This window comes from Hippocampus bargibanti, linkage group LG10 (assembly GCF_051943395.1).
Source record: "Hippocampus bargibanti isolate YZ-2025 linkage group LG10, ASM5194339v1, whole genome shotgun sequence".
NCBI lineage: Eukaryota > Metazoa > Chordata > Actinopteri > Syngnathiformes > Syngnathidae > Hippocampus > Hippocampus bargibanti.
The window spans coordinates 17,259,549-17,276,362 of NC_142743.1; the positions used below are offsets into that span (position 1 = coordinate 17,259,549).

At 40.8% G+C, this 16,814-nt stretch overlaps 2 protein-coding genes across 5 annotated transcripts; one reads left to right on the top strand and one right to left on the bottom strand.

Annotated features, from left to right (window-relative positions):
- The first annotated feature begins 552 nt into the window (after positions 1 to 552).
- tefm (transcription elongation factor, mitochondrial) lies at positions 553 to 3,369 on the top strand. Its single transcript, XM_089006842.1, has 5 exons — positions 553 to 678; positions 1,293 to 1,777; positions 2,618 to 2,767; positions 2,852 to 3,030; positions 3,102 to 3,369. Exons 1-5 carry the CDS (start codon positions 636 to 638, stop codon positions 3,367 to 3,369), a joined length of 1,125 nt encoding a protein of 374 aa, XP_088862968.1. The 5' UTR covers positions 553 to 635.
- atad5b (ATPase family AAA domain containing 5b) lies at positions 3,253 to 16,493 on the bottom strand. Of its 4 annotated transcripts, none has more exons than XM_089006839.1 (15): positions 16,237 to 16,493; positions 15,924 to 16,152; positions 15,205 to 15,438; positions 15,043 to 15,139; positions 14,866 to 14,966; positions 13,741 to 13,889; positions 12,594 to 12,765; positions 11,127 to 11,380; positions 10,963 to 11,056; positions 9,674 to 9,738; positions 9,456 to 9,603; positions 9,045 to 9,157; positions 7,656 to 8,254; positions 6,399 to 6,551; positions 3,253 to 3,380 (listed from the first exon to the last, which is right to left on the bottom strand). In XM_089006839.1, the coding sequence occupies exons 2-15, from the start codon at positions 16,099 to 16,101 to the stop codon at positions 3,350 to 3,352; spliced, it is 2,388 nt and encodes a 795-aa protein (XP_088862965.1). In that variant the 5' UTR covers positions 16,102 to 16,152; positions 16,237 to 16,493; the 3' UTR covers positions 3,253 to 3,349. The 4 variants fall into 4 exon arrangements, with proteins under 4 accessions (XP_088862965.1, XP_088862964.1, XP_088862966.1 ...); XM_089006838.1 differs by lacking the exon at positions 3,253 to 3,380 and adding an exon at positions 5,444 to 5,581; XM_089006840.1 differs by lacking the exon at positions 3,253 to 3,380 and adding an exon at positions 5,826 to 5,931.
- Between the last annotated feature and the right edge of the window lie 321 nt (positions 16,494 to 16,814).

The window sequence follows — 16,814 nt, forward strand, 5'->3', positions numbered from 1 at the left end:
TACACCTCACCTTACCTATATATTCATTTTAGTAGTGAGGCTTTTATAAGGCAGGTGTCTCCCAATACATTTAATGGGATTTAATATAATAGTGACAGTCTGCATTGGTGAAAGACGATTTAAAAAGATTGATTAGAATTAGATACTTGCACTATGTACAGTTTTTTTATGAAACGGTTTTGCACGTTTACAGGATACAGTTGACATTTTTATTTTGCTATGCTTAGAACATCTTTTTTTCTATCCTTTCACCCCCCGCCCCATCCCCTTTCAAATTGCTGCTGTGGACTGCAAATTTCCCTACTCTGATTAGTGTTATTTTTGTGTGCGTGTGACTGTAAAGTGTCCTTGAGAGTTTTGAAAGGCGCTTATAAATGAAATGTATTATTATTATTTATCATGTGGCGACCCCTTGAAGGGAAAAGCCGAAAGGAAAAGATTTATCCTCACTCAGGTTTTTGACGAACTAAACGCTCGACGGCAGTGCGGTAAAAATAAAGATATCTCCGGATCTGTTTGTAATGCTGTTGTTTAACCCGGACATTTTAACGAAACGGACACAAAATAAAAGCAGTATTTATTCGATGTCCCAATTGAAGAAAGACTAATACGAAAAGAAATATTTATTAGTGAACATGTGGGTCGCCAAGCGAGTTTTGTCGTCTGTTGCCCATAGTCGTAAGTACGGTTCAATTTCATTTAGCCGTTAATTGATTGCAGTGCGTGGATATTTTGGTGGTTTACACACTGAAGTGGCTTGTGTGTAAAAACTTTCAAAAACATAGTTGTTCACTATCTTCTCAAATGATTCAATGTAAAACGAAAAACCTTATCTTGTAAATAAATAGTACAGGTGGTGAAAGTAATGTCTGGATCTGGCGGTCATGCCATCAAAACACGTTTCGCTGTGAACGAAAAAAAAAGATAAACTGGCTCATGACATGGAAAAAGTACACCATACCAGTATTTTTTTCAATGCCAAAAACTGCTGTTTTTTATGTTGGCACGAGACATTGTATTTAATACAATAAGTCATTCTGAGCCATGAAGAATATTTTACTTCTCTGTTCTGTCATCATTAATACGCTCCTATTCACCATCTTCAATATTCCTACAATTCCATTTTATGAATCCCAAAGACCACATACTATCAATGCGAATCTCAAAGGCGATTGTCTTTACCTCCCGTTATTTATATCAGATTGTGATCCAGAGGTTTAACATAGTATGGATTGCAAAGATAACAGTTTTAAAATTTTGATATGAATGAATAATTTAGGTCCCCTGTGTAGGTCACTATCCTGGTGACTCCAGCTTGTTCCGACGCCCTCGACCAGGTTCACTCTGTGATATGGAGCTGCGTTACCTCCAGTGCACATGCTGCTGGAGGAGCAGAATTCCGGTGGCGGGAATCGAGAGCATCAACGGCACCATTTCTACACCCTGCGAACAGGACAACAATGATGAGCACACAGCTCCTCTAGATGCCTGCTACACCTCTAAGCAGCGTGACGCTATTCTGACACTGCTTAATAACGCCTCGGTCACTGAGCTGGCGGGCGTCAAGCTCCTCCGAGGGCGTAAATCTGTCAACATAGTGGACTACCGGAGTAAACATGGACCCTTTAAGACACTTGAGAGTGTGGTTAATGTGCCGCTGCTAAAGCACAAAAGCGCCGTAGTGGTATTTGAGTCCATCCTCAACCCGGTGAAGAAGAAGGTGCGCGTTCAGCTGGCCAAGTTTATAAGGCCTGAGGTGGACAGGTCCTGGTTGGAGGTAAGCATATAATTGTTGCTTTACAGGTGTGTTAAATTTTTGCTATGGCCATAATACCAGTTCTCGTGTCATGACTGTAAAATCAAAAGAAAAGTTGACAATACATCCTAATTTATATAGTGCTTTCACAACAGCTGTAACAAAGCGCTTCACGTAATAGTCAAAACAAAGCAAAATAATAAACACAACAGAAACATAAAAACATGGACAGCTGTGCAATATTAACGACTTTCCCCATGTACTCTGAGTACAACACAAACACTTTATGACATGAAGCGGTTCTAGATGAAAGAGGAGAGGATGAAAGCCTCCTTTTCACTAGTGGATCAGAGCCATCATGGTGAAATGTGCACGTCTGCTACAAGCTTAAGTTTTGAAATCAAACACGAAGCTGTAGCACTCATTGACAAAAGAGATTGTCTCACATCTCCTGTCACACGCAAATCCGCTTCAATTCCAAGCCGTGACAGTTCCACATACGCATCGGCACTCTGCGCTGACGGTCCTTTCTTCTCATAACGGGCTCCTTAAGCCATGCATCCATCCAGCCGCAGACTGTCCAACAGCACCAAACCTTTCCGCTGAACAAAGCTGGGCTGTGAAAAATATTTATATTTATTATTATTTATACAGTATATAAATACAATTGATTAACACCACTCAGAAAAAAGTAAGAGCTGTTTTTTATGCATTTCTGTGATTCTCACAGTCTGTCTTGCAACCTCTTGATAAGACGCTAAGATTAATACCATAGTCACTTTTCCGGATAACATAATTGTTTGAAACCTTCTGAGAAAAATGATATTGATCCATTTTTTTTGGTCTTATTGTTTAATCCAGGATGCCAATTCCATCGTTTCACTGGTGTGCGCCACTAATCGAATAGCGTGGGCACACGTGGGCCGAGAGATGACCGTCATGGAGTGGCAGTATGTCGATTGTCCAAACTTCCTAAAAGGCACCTACATGGCGTCAGCGTACTTACACGATGTGAGTCTGATTCTTAACCACCACCCATTCATGTCATCAATGACCTACGTTGTGGTGTAAAAATGGCATTTTTGCGATCATCAGGTGTCAGCAGTAGTGTCCCTCCTCCCTTCGGCGGATTTCTACATCGTTGAGAAGCCGTCCATCTCAGTGCAGAACACAGCTCTGTTTCCAGTCATGGCGCATATGAGGACAGTGGAGGCGATGTTATTTGCACTCTTGGAGCCCAGAAATTTTCCACAGAACACCAACGTTCCTCCCAGGTTTGGCACTTTTGCTCGGAGCTCGACATGTTTTTTGACACCTAACCTAACATAGCTCCTTCTCCACACAGAGTTCTGAACATGATGCGCACCGCAGTAGGGCGCCAATTTGGACTCATGGTGGGCGAGTCGCGGACGAGTGGGGCGCAGATGGTGCGGCAGTTGATGACGGAGTCTGTCACGCAGAAGATGCCGCGGATAAACTTTCCGCCGGAGCTACTTGTAAAATACAGGCACTGGTTTCAGATGAGCAGCAGAAACGGCGGAGGAGAGGAGCTCTGTGATGCTCTGTTACAAGCCGTGGCTTTTTACGAGCTGCTTAGTGAATCCTCTGCTTAGCCGCCGCTGATCTGCGATGCACACATTGAAAAAACACATTGGTGGGCAACCTTGTTTTTTTTTTGTCTTGCTCAACTTCAAGGTTACTATTTTAAAGGACAACCGACACCATTTTCTTGTTTCCTAACTGACATCAGAAAAACGTTTCGTAGCACCTAAAATACCCAAAACTTTCACTGATATTTTTAGTCAAATGCAAAACACCAATAAAAATGACTTAAAATGTGCTAAAGCTGCAAAAAATTAAGCTGCGAATTGGGCATTTTCAGAAAGTCCCGCCCCCAGTTCCTGACATCACGCCAATACGTCTTGCCTTGCTCGAGAATCAAAAAAATGGCTTCAGATTCAGAGAAGATGCTTTCTTGTTACTCATCCAGTTATGAATATGATTCAAATAGTTCTGAAGAGGAAAGCATAAATGTTTGCAATCGATTAAAAAAGTCCTTCCGTCTCATTTTGAGGCATCTGTACTCCAATGTAGCGGCCAGAAAATGCACAAGATGGCGCCCAAGCTCCGTTGGAAATGGGCTGTCGGCTGGGAATTTATGTCAGCGAATATCAAATACAGTAAAGTCTCATTATATCGATATTCTCGGGAGTCCGAAAAATATCGATATAACCGGGACTATCGATATATCCAACCGTGCGCGCATGTAATTTTCTCCTTGCGTGCATAGAAATAGTATCGTAATAAGCGGGACTATCGATATAACCGATATCGATATAACGAGACTTTACTGTAGTAGTCTTGGTGCAACACACAACGATTCACCATCGCGTTATTTATGTTTTTTCTTTCTAATTTCGCCATCAACACGAAGTTTTCAGACCACACAAAGTACCACAAAATGCATTGTGTGTGGCTTTCTCAGTCAGGGGAATCGTTGGGATCGTCATCAACTCGAAAACAAGACTTCCGGAATATTCAGCGTGAGTCTTAAAACGTAAAATATAGCTATATGACGTGGAATCTTTGTAAAATACGCTCAGTAGAAGTCTTTTGAAGTGATTTTACAAATTATGGACACAACTTGTTCGGAGGTGTCGGTTGTCCTTTAACTGGGGTGTGGAAATATTCATATCACGGCTTATTTCAGCTTTTGTGCTCAAATGGAAAAAAAACTGGTGCAGATAAAAAGTATTACTCACCGTTTGCTTTTTGTGTCTGAATATTTATTTCTAAGGGAAATATTTATTTCTAAGAGAAAAAAAAAGTTATTGCATTTGGATAGAGCAAACTGGTCACAAGTTGCTCACATTTGATTTAAAGCAGATATATTATGAGATGTGAATTACTTGTACTGTAAAACATTAGTTGGTTCTTTAGTGTGTAAAATCGGGTAATAAACTCTTGTCATTTTCTCATCAGACAATGTTGGAAAATTTTGGATGGGCACCTGTTTTGTTGGTGAGGTTGGATGCATGATCATTGATATGGTTAAATGTCCCGTTAGAGTTTTGAATGCACATCAGAATCATAAAGCCTTTAATAGTCCTACAATGGAGGGCTTGGAGCTAATCAATGCATGGCATTCATTTTGCGTTTTGGACTTGAGAGCTTTCCATCACTGGAAATTTTTAATAACAAAACAAAAAGTCAAAAATTATTCATTGTTCATTTTTGTTCCCAGTCACTTGGAGGGCCTTGGCAACACCTAAGTAGCTCTTACTTCCTCTAACTACCTCATGCAGCTCTACCGCTTGTAGACATGAAGTACGGTAATAAAAGCCAAATTTGGTACATTTCCTTGACACAGAATCAACCTTCAAAACGACAACTAGAAATTAATTTTTGATCCTTTGACTATTATTTTATTATTTCATATATATGTATTATTTTAATGTCATGAAAATCATATGAAGACACCTCTATGAATGCATAGAATTTCTCCTTAAAATTGTCTTTATTTAATTTTGGTCTACTTTGTCCATTGTGCAATAAAAAAATGTGACCGCGATGCTTGAACAGTTTAAAAAAATAAATGTATTTAGGATTCAGGGTTGCGCATAATTTCAGCAGCTGTCTCAACATTAATGTTGACAGTTTAGAGTACATTGGATGAGTGGAAAATAAATCGTGAGGTAGTTTTGTGTGTGTGTGTGTGTGTGTGTGTTTTAGTCTGTCAAATGAGAAGTGGAGAAATCTTGGGCTAGGAGTTTGAGTGTTGACTTGGAGAGGCCCAGGTGTAAGCTTCGGAGGTAGTTCACACACCTGTGCAGAAGAAATTGATAATTTTGGAAGAAAAAAAAATAGCAAAAGCACAATAGAGCGAGCAGGGATAATTATTTACTGATCTGCAGTCAAGTATTTGGAATTTTGACACCATTTTTTAAATCTCGACACACTTACCGGTATATGACCATTTACCACATGTTAAAAATAATGATGCAATTCTACTACAGCATTTTCTGTATTACCGTATTTTCCAGTGTATAAGGCACACCCGAAAACCTTCATTTTCTTCCAAAGATGACCCTGCACGTTATACGCAGGTGCGCCTTATATGTGAAGTCCTATTGAGCCACAACAGGTCTCGCAACTACTGTCGGCTCCATTTCCCCCTGTAGAAAAAGTAGTCCATAACCCCAGCCTCCATTGTAGTGCCTTATGGTGTGGTGTGCTTTGTATATATATATATATATATATATATATATATATATATATATATATATATATATATATATATATATATATATATATATATATATCTATATATATATATATATATATATAAACTTTTTTCATTCATTGAAGATGCGCCTTATAGTCCGGTATGTCTTATATATGGAAAAAAGTTTGAAAATACACCATTCATTGGGCGTCCACCTTATCCTTACTCCTGTGCGCCTTATACACCGAAAAATACGGTACTTCCTGTCATTGACTGAAGAGTAGAATTTAGCCATTTTTGCTGACATAAAATTGTTCCAATTCCCTAACCCAATCAGTCATTGTGATCTTGATCAATCAAGAGTCATTTCAATTCAAACAAATCCGAAATTGATGAAGGTGATGATTGCTTGCTCACCTGGACGACTCGTACTCTTGATGCCTTGTAGAGCGACCGATGGAGCGGAGGGCAGGTAGGTAATCAATGCACACAGCCTTTCTGTTTCCCAGCAAGCCAAAGTGCTCACTACTGAGCACCGCGTGGCTAATCTTGTATCTCTGATGGCACACGCTGTGGATAAAGGCACATGTCAAGCACTGGTGTCAAAGTCAAGGCCCAGGGGCTAAATCTGGCCCGCCGCATCATTTTAATCGGCCCGTGAAAGGAAATCCAACTTGTGAAATTCCATGATACTTGCTAAAGTCTGAGTCAAAATTTCAAATTGTCCCATGTAAACCGCAATTACAGTCATCATTTTTTACTTCAAATTTGAAAACTGGTTATTCATTCAATTATTGTGCGCTCTATATATAATCTGTATAATATTCCCGAATTTATTTAGGAATTGGAGCGCATGACACAAATGGAGCGCCATTCACAAATTTGTTCAGGTTTTGCTTTTTCTTTCTTTTTTGGGGGGGCGATAAAGCGCTGGTCAGATCTCGGGCAATGTTTTTCCGTGCCACGAGGGGGCAGCATTTGCCTTTTGTCCACGTTAGCGCTTTGTTACAGCTTCAGCTATTGTTCAAGCGCTACATTAATCAATATGTCTATTGTATTTCGTACAGCCGCACTCATTTCAAGCTCAGATAACTCCAGACCCATATAAATCAGGAATTAACATTTTTTTTCTGATAAAAGAAGAGAGTCTAAGGTCCCTAGCACTGTAGTGAACGTTTATGAAGTCCGAAAACTCAATGTTCTGTGGGTCCTGCAATTTAAGTGACAACGACAAACACCGTGGCACTGGAGTGGACACATTTTTGCACATCGTCTGGCAGTGAATAAGTTAAACATTCTAATGGCTTCCCCATAGTCATAACCCCCTGAGATGAAACCATAACTACAATGTGGCCCACAGCAAAAAAAAAAAATGAGTTTGACAACCTTGCTTTAAAAGCTTAAAAACTATCTAACTTTCTCTCTATTTGACTAATTCCGGGTTGAGTGAATACTGGCGCATGTGGCTGCCACTGCTCACCCACAGAAAAACTGATCCTGTGACTGTAAAGTGACCTTGAGAGTTTTGAAAGGCGCTTATAAATGAAATGTATCAATATTATCATCATCATCAGAAAAAGCTCAACTTATCCAATCCTCTTTTTTCACCCCAAAAAAAAAAAAAAAAAAAGCCCATGTGTAGTCCTGAGTGTGATTGGAATACAGAACACTCACATTGGGTCAGCAGGAGGTTGACGAGTGAGATGGGTTTGTCCAGGTTCCGGTCTGTTCATCTGCGCTTCAGTCCCAACATCCGACATGTGACTCCAACACCTACGACACCCCAAAACCTCCGCAGCAGCCCGAATTTCCAAGAGTCTCTCCCGGCCGTGATTCCTCACTTCCTCCTCGCTTGATTCGTCCAATAAACCGTCTTTAATGTCAGCGCCAGTCCAGACGAAGTCCCTTGTGCATGCCAATGGATCGAGCGCTTCTGTTGTTGCGACTGTGGCGTCGATGTATGACATCACATCAAAAAAGTCAGCCAGACCAATCAAGCATTTCAAGTCTACATTGGCGCCATTTTGTTCGCTCCTGTGATGTAGCGTCGGAGAGGAGGAGCATCTGCGTGTCAAACGGGATGCGGTTACCATCACGCTGCGAAACCCAAGTCCATCATTCAATGGGTTGATATCTGCTGCCGCCATCTTAGACTGGAGGAGTGGAGTTTTACCCCACATGGGTATCAGCATCTCCAGGTTGGAGTACAGTAGAGGAACATCTCTTCTCCAGCTTTCCACCAACTTGTTCATGTCAGCTTCGGTCGGCAGATTCTAAGGAATCGTAGAGAAACTAAACCTCACTGGTAATTGAGCGTTAAAATAATACCTGTAAGTTTAGCGATGAAAAGGTTTCTTCAGCCATCATCTGTACTTCTTTGAAGGTGCCGGACGGTTTGCTCCTCATCCAAAAAGCTTCGTCAGCAAACAAAATTTTTGCTGGTAGCTAATGTCCAGAGGTGGCGGTTCCAGACCTCTGCATTGATAGGTCCCTGCTCTAAGGTCGGGGGAGCAGCGGACAACTCCCTTAAGCTAATCTGATTACTTCTTTTGTTCAGTCTGATTATCTCTAGTGGTCTCTAGTGCCTAAATTGGCTCTGATTGCCCCATTAGCTCTGGTATCACTTTATCAGCATGAAACCTTCGAGCGGGGACCTATCAGAGGAGAGGTCTGGCACCGCCAAACTTTGTCCATTAGGGATATATAGAGGGCCAGCACAACTCTTGTGATGAGGAGTGAAACGTCCGGCACATTCAAAGAAGTACAGATGACAGCTGAAGAAACCTTTTCATCGATGGACGACTCCTGTATGACTGAGAGCCTACAAGGACGTACCTGTAAGTTTGTATACCCACACGACGCTCACCTAATCACAAACTTGCAGTGAGGTAAAATTCTTCCTTCACAAAGATAAAGAAATATGGTTCCTACCCAGGCTGACTTAACCATATAAGATTGATGTTATGAGCCTAATAAAGGCATATCAAATCCAATCCAATTTTGTTGAGGCAGAATTAGATTTTGTATTTAACTTGTTTCATTTTTCCAACGTGTGTAACATACCTTCAGAATGTTCCATATATGATTTTGACTCACAGGATGAAGACCCAGCATGCTCGCAGTGCAACCTGAGCTTGGTTGGGGAACTCGGAGACGTTGCCCTTCTACAATGATGCCTTTCCAAACAAACACACACACACACACACACACACGCACACACACGCACGCACGCACACGCGCACACACACACACACACACGCACACACGCGCACATGCACACACGCACGCGCACACACACACACACACACACACACACACACACACACACACACACACACACACACACACACACACACACACACACACACACACACACACACACACACACACACACACACACACGATATACGCAAACGATTGCTTTTCGCAGTCCAACATTGTGGCTAAAGTGTATCACGAAAGAAGCACAACAACCTTGAAGACTTTTCACCCAAAGCTGAAGCTGAAGGAGACAACGTCGGACGTCACCATCGGCGAGCGCGACCAGGCTTCTCACGTCGTCAATCTCCATTTTCACTCCCTCGGCCAAACACAGAAGTTGCAGGTAGCTGCAGACGTTCACCTGTTGCGAAGCAATTTGCATTAAAAGATGGTTGACATGAAGATGGGTTAAAAAAGGAGGCGGATCTTACAGATGATGGAGGCTTAAAAACAACTTCTTTCAATTTGCTGCCGAATCGCTCTCTGAACGTAGGATCTATGGATGAAATAAAAAGCATGCATCAGATTCAAATATGGCTAGTGACTCAGCATCATTCATTAATTTTACCCCCTGGTGCTTTCTACTATCATTGTGACTGCTTTATTTCCTGTATATGAAAGTTGTCCATGTTAAGTGCTTTGTTACAGCTTCAGCTGTTGTTAACTCATTCAGTGTCATTCACGATTTTATTCGGGAATTGAAAATATGACGTAGAGCTCCATTCCAGAAAGTTGTGGGTTTTTTCATGCTTGGGTGCTGATAAAAAGCTAGCCATGGCCTCTGGCAGCATTTCCCTTTTTTCCCCATGTTCGTGCTTTTATTCCAGCTTCAACTGTTGTTCAAGTGCTATATAAACCAACATGTATCTAATGCATTGTATTTTGCACAGCCGCCCTCATTTCAAGCTCATATAAATCCAGACCCATATAATTTAGGAATGAACTCTTTTTTTCCTGATGAAAGAAGAGAGTCTCAGGTTTCTTCCACTAAATTCAATGTTTATGTAGTCCTAAAACTCAATATTCTGTGGGTCCTGCAATTTGAGTGACAATGACGAAAACCCTAGCACTGGACTGGACACATTTTTGCACATCGTCTGGCATTGAATGAGTGAAAGGGCTATATAAAATCAATATGTATTGTAACATCATTTCCAGAGTTAAATATGCAAGATCATGGTGCCAGTAAATGCTCTCTGTCTCCAAAAGCATAATAATAATGATAACAAGAAGAAGAAAAATGAAACATTCTTATTATTATTTTTATAAAAATAATAGGTTATTTTTTAATATTTAATTGAATAGACCATGCCATCTATATTAGCACATTTTAAGTGCATTAACCACATTTTCCCCATGTATAAGGCGCACCCCCAATGAATGTTGTATTTTCAAACTTTTTCCATATATAAGGCGCACCGGACTATAAGGTGTAACTTCAGTGAGTGAAAAATGTTTTCCCAAAATAACATAGAAATATGTAAACGTTTTCCAAATATAAGGCACACTCTCTTATAAGGTGCTACGGTAGAGGCTGGGGGGTTGCGCACTACTTCTTCTGACAATAGTTGCGAGACCAGTTGTGGCTCAAAATTACTGCACATATAAGCCGCGCGGTCATCTCTTGAAGAAAATGAAGGCTTTTGGGTGTGCCTTATGAAATGTCCTTTAGAGTTTTGAAAGGTGCTCAAAAATAAAATGTATTTTTATTATTATTTACCGTTTGTGGTGAGAACAACTGGTCTCTTGGTCGTCATCATGAAAGTCTTGACAGCTGTCAAGAAACCGACATCCTCTTCAAATATGACATCAACCTATGAGACATCAAACAGAGTAAATACCGAAATGTACACTGGATGGGATTTTCCTGCGTGACCGTCGCACCTCTTCAAACAGGATTAGCGACGTGGCTCCTTTTTTGTTCTGCGGTCTCGTTTGATGCTCAAGCCCAAGATCCAGTTTGTCACGCGGCGTCTCCGCCGGCGACGGATTGCGCAGGTGATTCGCTTTAGCCTTCATCTTAAAGAAGTTTGTCAGAATGACAGCGGCTGGACTCTTCTTTCCTGTGAATCTGCGGCGGTATACGGTGTGCTTTTTTGAGCTGGGGGCTATTTTCTTGAGAGGTGGCAATTTGCCTCCTAAAGTAAAAAAAAAATGCAAATTGATGATAGTATAATTCACCACTGAAAACAAGTTACATGCTATCTTAGAGCTTTTTCATTGGATGATTTTTCAACAAAAAATCAATTCAATCATTATCAGATGAGATAAAGCAAGTGTCAAAGTCAAGGCCCGCGGGCCAAATCCGGCCCGCGAAAGCAAATCAAACTTGTTAAATTCCATGACGATTGCTGAAATCTGAGCCAAAATTTTATATTTTTGGATGTCAACCACAATAAAAGTCATTATTCTTGACCTCAGATTTGAAAACGAATTATTCATTAATTTGCTGTGTGCTTTATATGTAATATTTGAAGGGATTTAAACATTCTAATGGGTTCCCCAAATTCATAACCGCCCTCGAGAGGAAACCATAACTACAATGTGGCCCGCGGCAAAAAAATGACTTTGACACCCCTGAGATAAAGCAATTAACTAATTTACTGCCATTTACAAATGTATTCAGGAAGTAAAATATATGACCTAGAGAGCCATTCTCGAATTTGTTCGGGTTTTGTTTTTTCATGCTTGCGTGCCGATAAAGCGCTGGCCATGGCCTCTGGCAAAGTTCTTTCTTCACCACAAGGGGCAGAATTTACCTTTTTTTTCTACGTGAGCACTTTGTTCCAGCGACAGCTGTTGTTAAAGCGCTATATCAACCAATATGTATGTATTCCATTGTATTTTGGACAGCCACCCTCATTTCAAGCTCATATAACTCCAGACCCATATCATTTAGGAATTAACTTTTTTTTGTGCCGAAAGAAGAGAGTCTAAGCTTTCTAACGCTGCATTGAATGTTAATGTAGTCCTAAAACTCACTATTCGGTGGGTCCTGGAGTTGAATTGACAATGACAAAAACCCTGGCCCACATTTTTGCACATCAGGCAGTGAATGAGTTAAAGATATTATCCATCCATCCATTTTCCAGACTGCGTTATCCTCATTTAAACATTTTAACCAATTTTAGAGGGGATTTATTATAATTTTTTTTCATATTAAGGCAGTCTTGCCAATGTAAATGCTCAGGTATGTCTGTACGTTCCCCGTAACAGACTGGAGACCACTCCAAGGTATGCCCACCGACAAACCTCATGAGGACAAGTTCTTCACAAAATGGATGAATGCACGGCAGGAAGAAAAAAAAATGGGGGGAAAGGGGGTATGATTTTCCTAGGTTGTCATCCTACCGTCTAAATGTTGACTTTTAGAGGAGCAGCCTCTGGTGCCGTAGTTGTGAAAGTAGGCCGGTTTAAGCGGGTCCTTCGCAGCCGTCTCGACCAGGTGAGATTGGGTCGCCTCTTTCAGCTGACACAGAACCTGACGCCCGTTACGTTGCGAGGAAGAGTTCACCTCAAACACCTGTCGGTTCATATGGAAAAAAAAAGGAAATTGACGGTGTTCACAAGATTTTGATTGATGAAGATTTTACAGGTACAGTGGTACCTTGGCTTACTAACTTAATTGGTTCCCAGACACAGTGTGTAAGGTGAATAGTGCGTATCCCAAAAATTAATTTCCCATCGGAAACCATTAAAATGAGAATAATCCGTTCCCAGGTCCCCATAAAACATAATTTTCTACTTTCTAAGCCTTAAAACTACACAAAATATACCTTATTTTATGTATAATAAACGTGCTATGGTATTATAATTAAAGAAATCAACTGTACTGTATAGTAAAGTGGTTTTATTTACCTTTGTGATGGTCGTTGATGGCTTGATGTAATGGATTGGTCGGTTTAATCAGCATTAAACACTTGAGGAACATAGCCTTCTTTCACCATCTTGAGGAATGATCCCTTGTAGGTGCTTTCTCTGTGCTAATTTTACCTAGTTCCTCAACAATTATGTTCTGTGTAGCTGGGTTGATAGCTTTTTGCATCAAGTGTACAGATGGCTTGTGCGGGTTATATGTGGAGCCTGATTGATGGGATATTTTAACCTGGCAGTCTACACTCTGCCTTTGAATTATCAAAGTTGAAACAAGTCCAAATTTCACAGTTTACTGTACACATTTTCTCACTCTCTCTCTGTCGTCTGCCTGTCTCTTTAATGTTTAACCCACCCTCCACCCCTCACTGCTGCGTTCTTGACCAATCACTTAGCATTAACCGCCAACTGGGGGCGGGGAATAGAGGACCAATACAAGCCGGCTGCCATTTTCTTTTAGGAGAACGGGCTCGTTCGTGAACGACACATCACTCATTGTGGCAGCTCCGTCTGTATCCCGAAAAATAGTTCATATGCCAAGGTTAAATTTTCATAAATTTAACGTTCGTAAACCAAAAAGTTTGTAAGCCAAGGGGTTCGTAAACCAACGTATCACTGTCCTGACCTTGAATCCAAGCTCCTGAGCGCAGGCGTATACGGATGCCGTCTTGCCTACGCCTGTAGGACCCGTGATCAACATGGTGTTGCACAGTGGCTTCTCATGGTTTTTTTCAAAGCCAACCTCACCCTGGAAGTCTCCACAATCCCACGAATCTGCATTCAAATTACATGTGAGGCATTGAAGGTGACGTTACACAAGATTTTTTTTTTCCACACAAATGTGAGCGTAACAATTAATGCACATCACAATGCAATGAATATTATGACAAAGTTCTAATTGCAAAAGAAAAGTAATTTCGAAGAAAATAAGACTTCATTTTTGGTCAGTGTTACACGGATGCATTTGGGAAATTAAAAAAGGGGAACAGTTTACCCCCTTTTGTCTTAAAAAGGGGCCAAAATTCTAAAATTGATGGGCCCGATTTAACTTGATTTCCGAAGTACACAAAACAGTTTGAAATAAAACAAAATACATTCATTGGAGCATGATATTTCTTTGAACTATCAAAGTTGAAACTCTCTCACTGCCATCCGCCTGTCTCTTTAATGTTTAAACCACCTCCCGTCACTGCTGCGTTCTTGACCAATCACGTGGCTTTAACCAAAGACTGGGGGCGGGGCATTGATGACAAAAACAGTCGGCTGCCATTTTGTTGTTAGAAGAACGGCCTCGTTCGCGAACGACACATCACTCATTGAGGCAGCTCTGTGTATGAAAAAAGTTCGTATGCCAAGGTACAGTTTGTATGCCAAGGTAAAAATTTCATAAATTTAACGTTCGTAAACTGAAAACTTCGTAAGCAAAGGGGTTCGTAAACCGAGGTATCACTGTCAGTCATATGTGGCGCAGATCATGTAACAATATGCGCTAATCGTAATAGACTTGTGGCGGTGTTGGCACTGGGAAGTTACAAAATTGCGCCAGTGGCTGTCAAAATGCGTACATGGCGCAAGGGAGCGGTCCAGATCTGTGATGTTATTTTAGATTGTGTCAAAATATGTTTGGAATTAAGAATGTAAAATAAAATTGAATTAATAATTTATGCAAGGTTCAATGCTCATAATGGTTGATCAACAGGAACCAATTATTTATATTTTCATTCCTTCCTATGGGAAAAACCTAAATTACCTTGAGCGCAATTGCTTCCTCTCCTCTTTTCTTCATATTTTATTTCCTCTATTATCCCACTTTCATTGCAGTCGATCCACCGTTTCCACATTGTCAACCAACTGAAAGGGAAGGTACTGCGTATTGAACTTCTAACAATGTTAGTTTAAAGCGTGCTTGTCATTTATGAGCGCTTACCTGTGTAGTTTGCTCACTTGGAAGGTATTGCCAATAATTTCACTTGCACATTGAGGACTGTACTTGTCTGTCCACAACACATCCTCACAACTGGACACTAGAGGACACATTATTGAATAGCACACAAATACGAGCCTTGAATGTATTAATGAGAATGTATACCTTTTTGCATAGTATCAAGTGTTTCGTCATGATCTGTCCGAATAATTCTGCGCAAATCCTGCTGCTTCAGTCTCCGAGTACGGCTAAGCTTGCTCGCTTTGGGGTACATTTTGACCAAAATCTGCGTTGAGAGGTTGGAATTCGCCGTCTCTGCAGTAAAGATATTAGACCTCAGACTTTTGGAGCTGTTGTCAGAGCCGCCCTCTTTCTTCCTCAAATCCAAGTGCATGGCCCCTTTAAGAGATAAAGAAAGATGCAAATGGAATCACATTGCAAACGGGATTATTATAATTAGAGGTCAAAATCAGGCTCTCCAGATCACTTGATATGACTGATTAAAGTTTGCCAACATTGTTTCTTGACTTCAATTAACTTGGTTGTTTTTAACTGCACCAATTAAAACGAGTCTAATTTGACTGACGTTTTTTTTGGATGGCAAATGAGAGGTAGAGTGTATTTTTTTAAATGATAGGAGATGCGCAGTGTATCTTTTTCAGCCTGTTTCACATTTAGACTGTTGAGGTAAGAAGGCACGCAGTTAAGACAAGTGTTTGGACCAGGTACACCCTAATACAAGTGTGAGTAAAGATTCCGGGTGAAAAGGGGGCTGTCTACCAGCTCCACAACTTCTCCAATGTCAGCTGAGCTCCAGCACATGAGTAACACTCTCGAGAATAGAGAATAATGATAGATGGTAGATTAACTAAACTGATTTGCACCTGTCATTCCACAATCTGGTAGCTTCTCTCTGGCTTTCCTCTGCAGCGTTCCAAACACACTTTGGACTGGGAATGGGGTGTCGGATGCTTGGATGTCCCGCATAAGGCTGTGCAGAGTTGGCTGGGATGAAACATTTGACTGCAGGAATGATGAAGTCTTTGGCACTTTATCACCCATTGCTAACACATTAGCTTCACACTTCCGTCTATTGCTTTTTCCGCCGTCCTGCTGTCGGTTAGATATATGTATTGATACTAAGGTTAGATAAAATAAATTGGAAAAATAGATTCGATAGACAAAGCTTACCCTTACCTCCTGTTTGAGGGCTCAATTCACGACTACACGAAACATTGTGTAGGCACGTTCTGGTGTGTTTGTTCGGCACGACGAAAAAGCCAACATGTCAAAAAGTAGCCTTGTGGCATTTTGAACATGGCGCCTTTACGTCGGATATACTTCTTCCGTTTAGCTCGAACTAATCATTAATTAACCATTTCATCCATTCAACTTAGCAGTTCGCCGCATTTATTTTAGAAGTTACATACCGATATCGACGACTGGAAGTAAAATTCAAAAGTAGTGCTCAACTTATATTTTTTTTCTCACCAGAGCAAAAACTCTTTTTACGGACTACTGCCATCTGCAGTTGGGATGGCTAAAATATTGATTCACTTTTGATTCTGATGGTACAAATGAGTACAGTACATACATACATTTTTACTAGTAGAAAATAAAGGAAAGCAAGCTTCTTCCCAAATTTACTGTCGGCACAAGTTAGTACTCCGTTCTTTCGAGATCTAGCGACATGTGGCATTTTCCGGCTGTCATTTCCTCCAAATTCCTCCAGGCGCCCAAGTGAGTGTGAATTACGTTGCTCGGTTTTATATCAT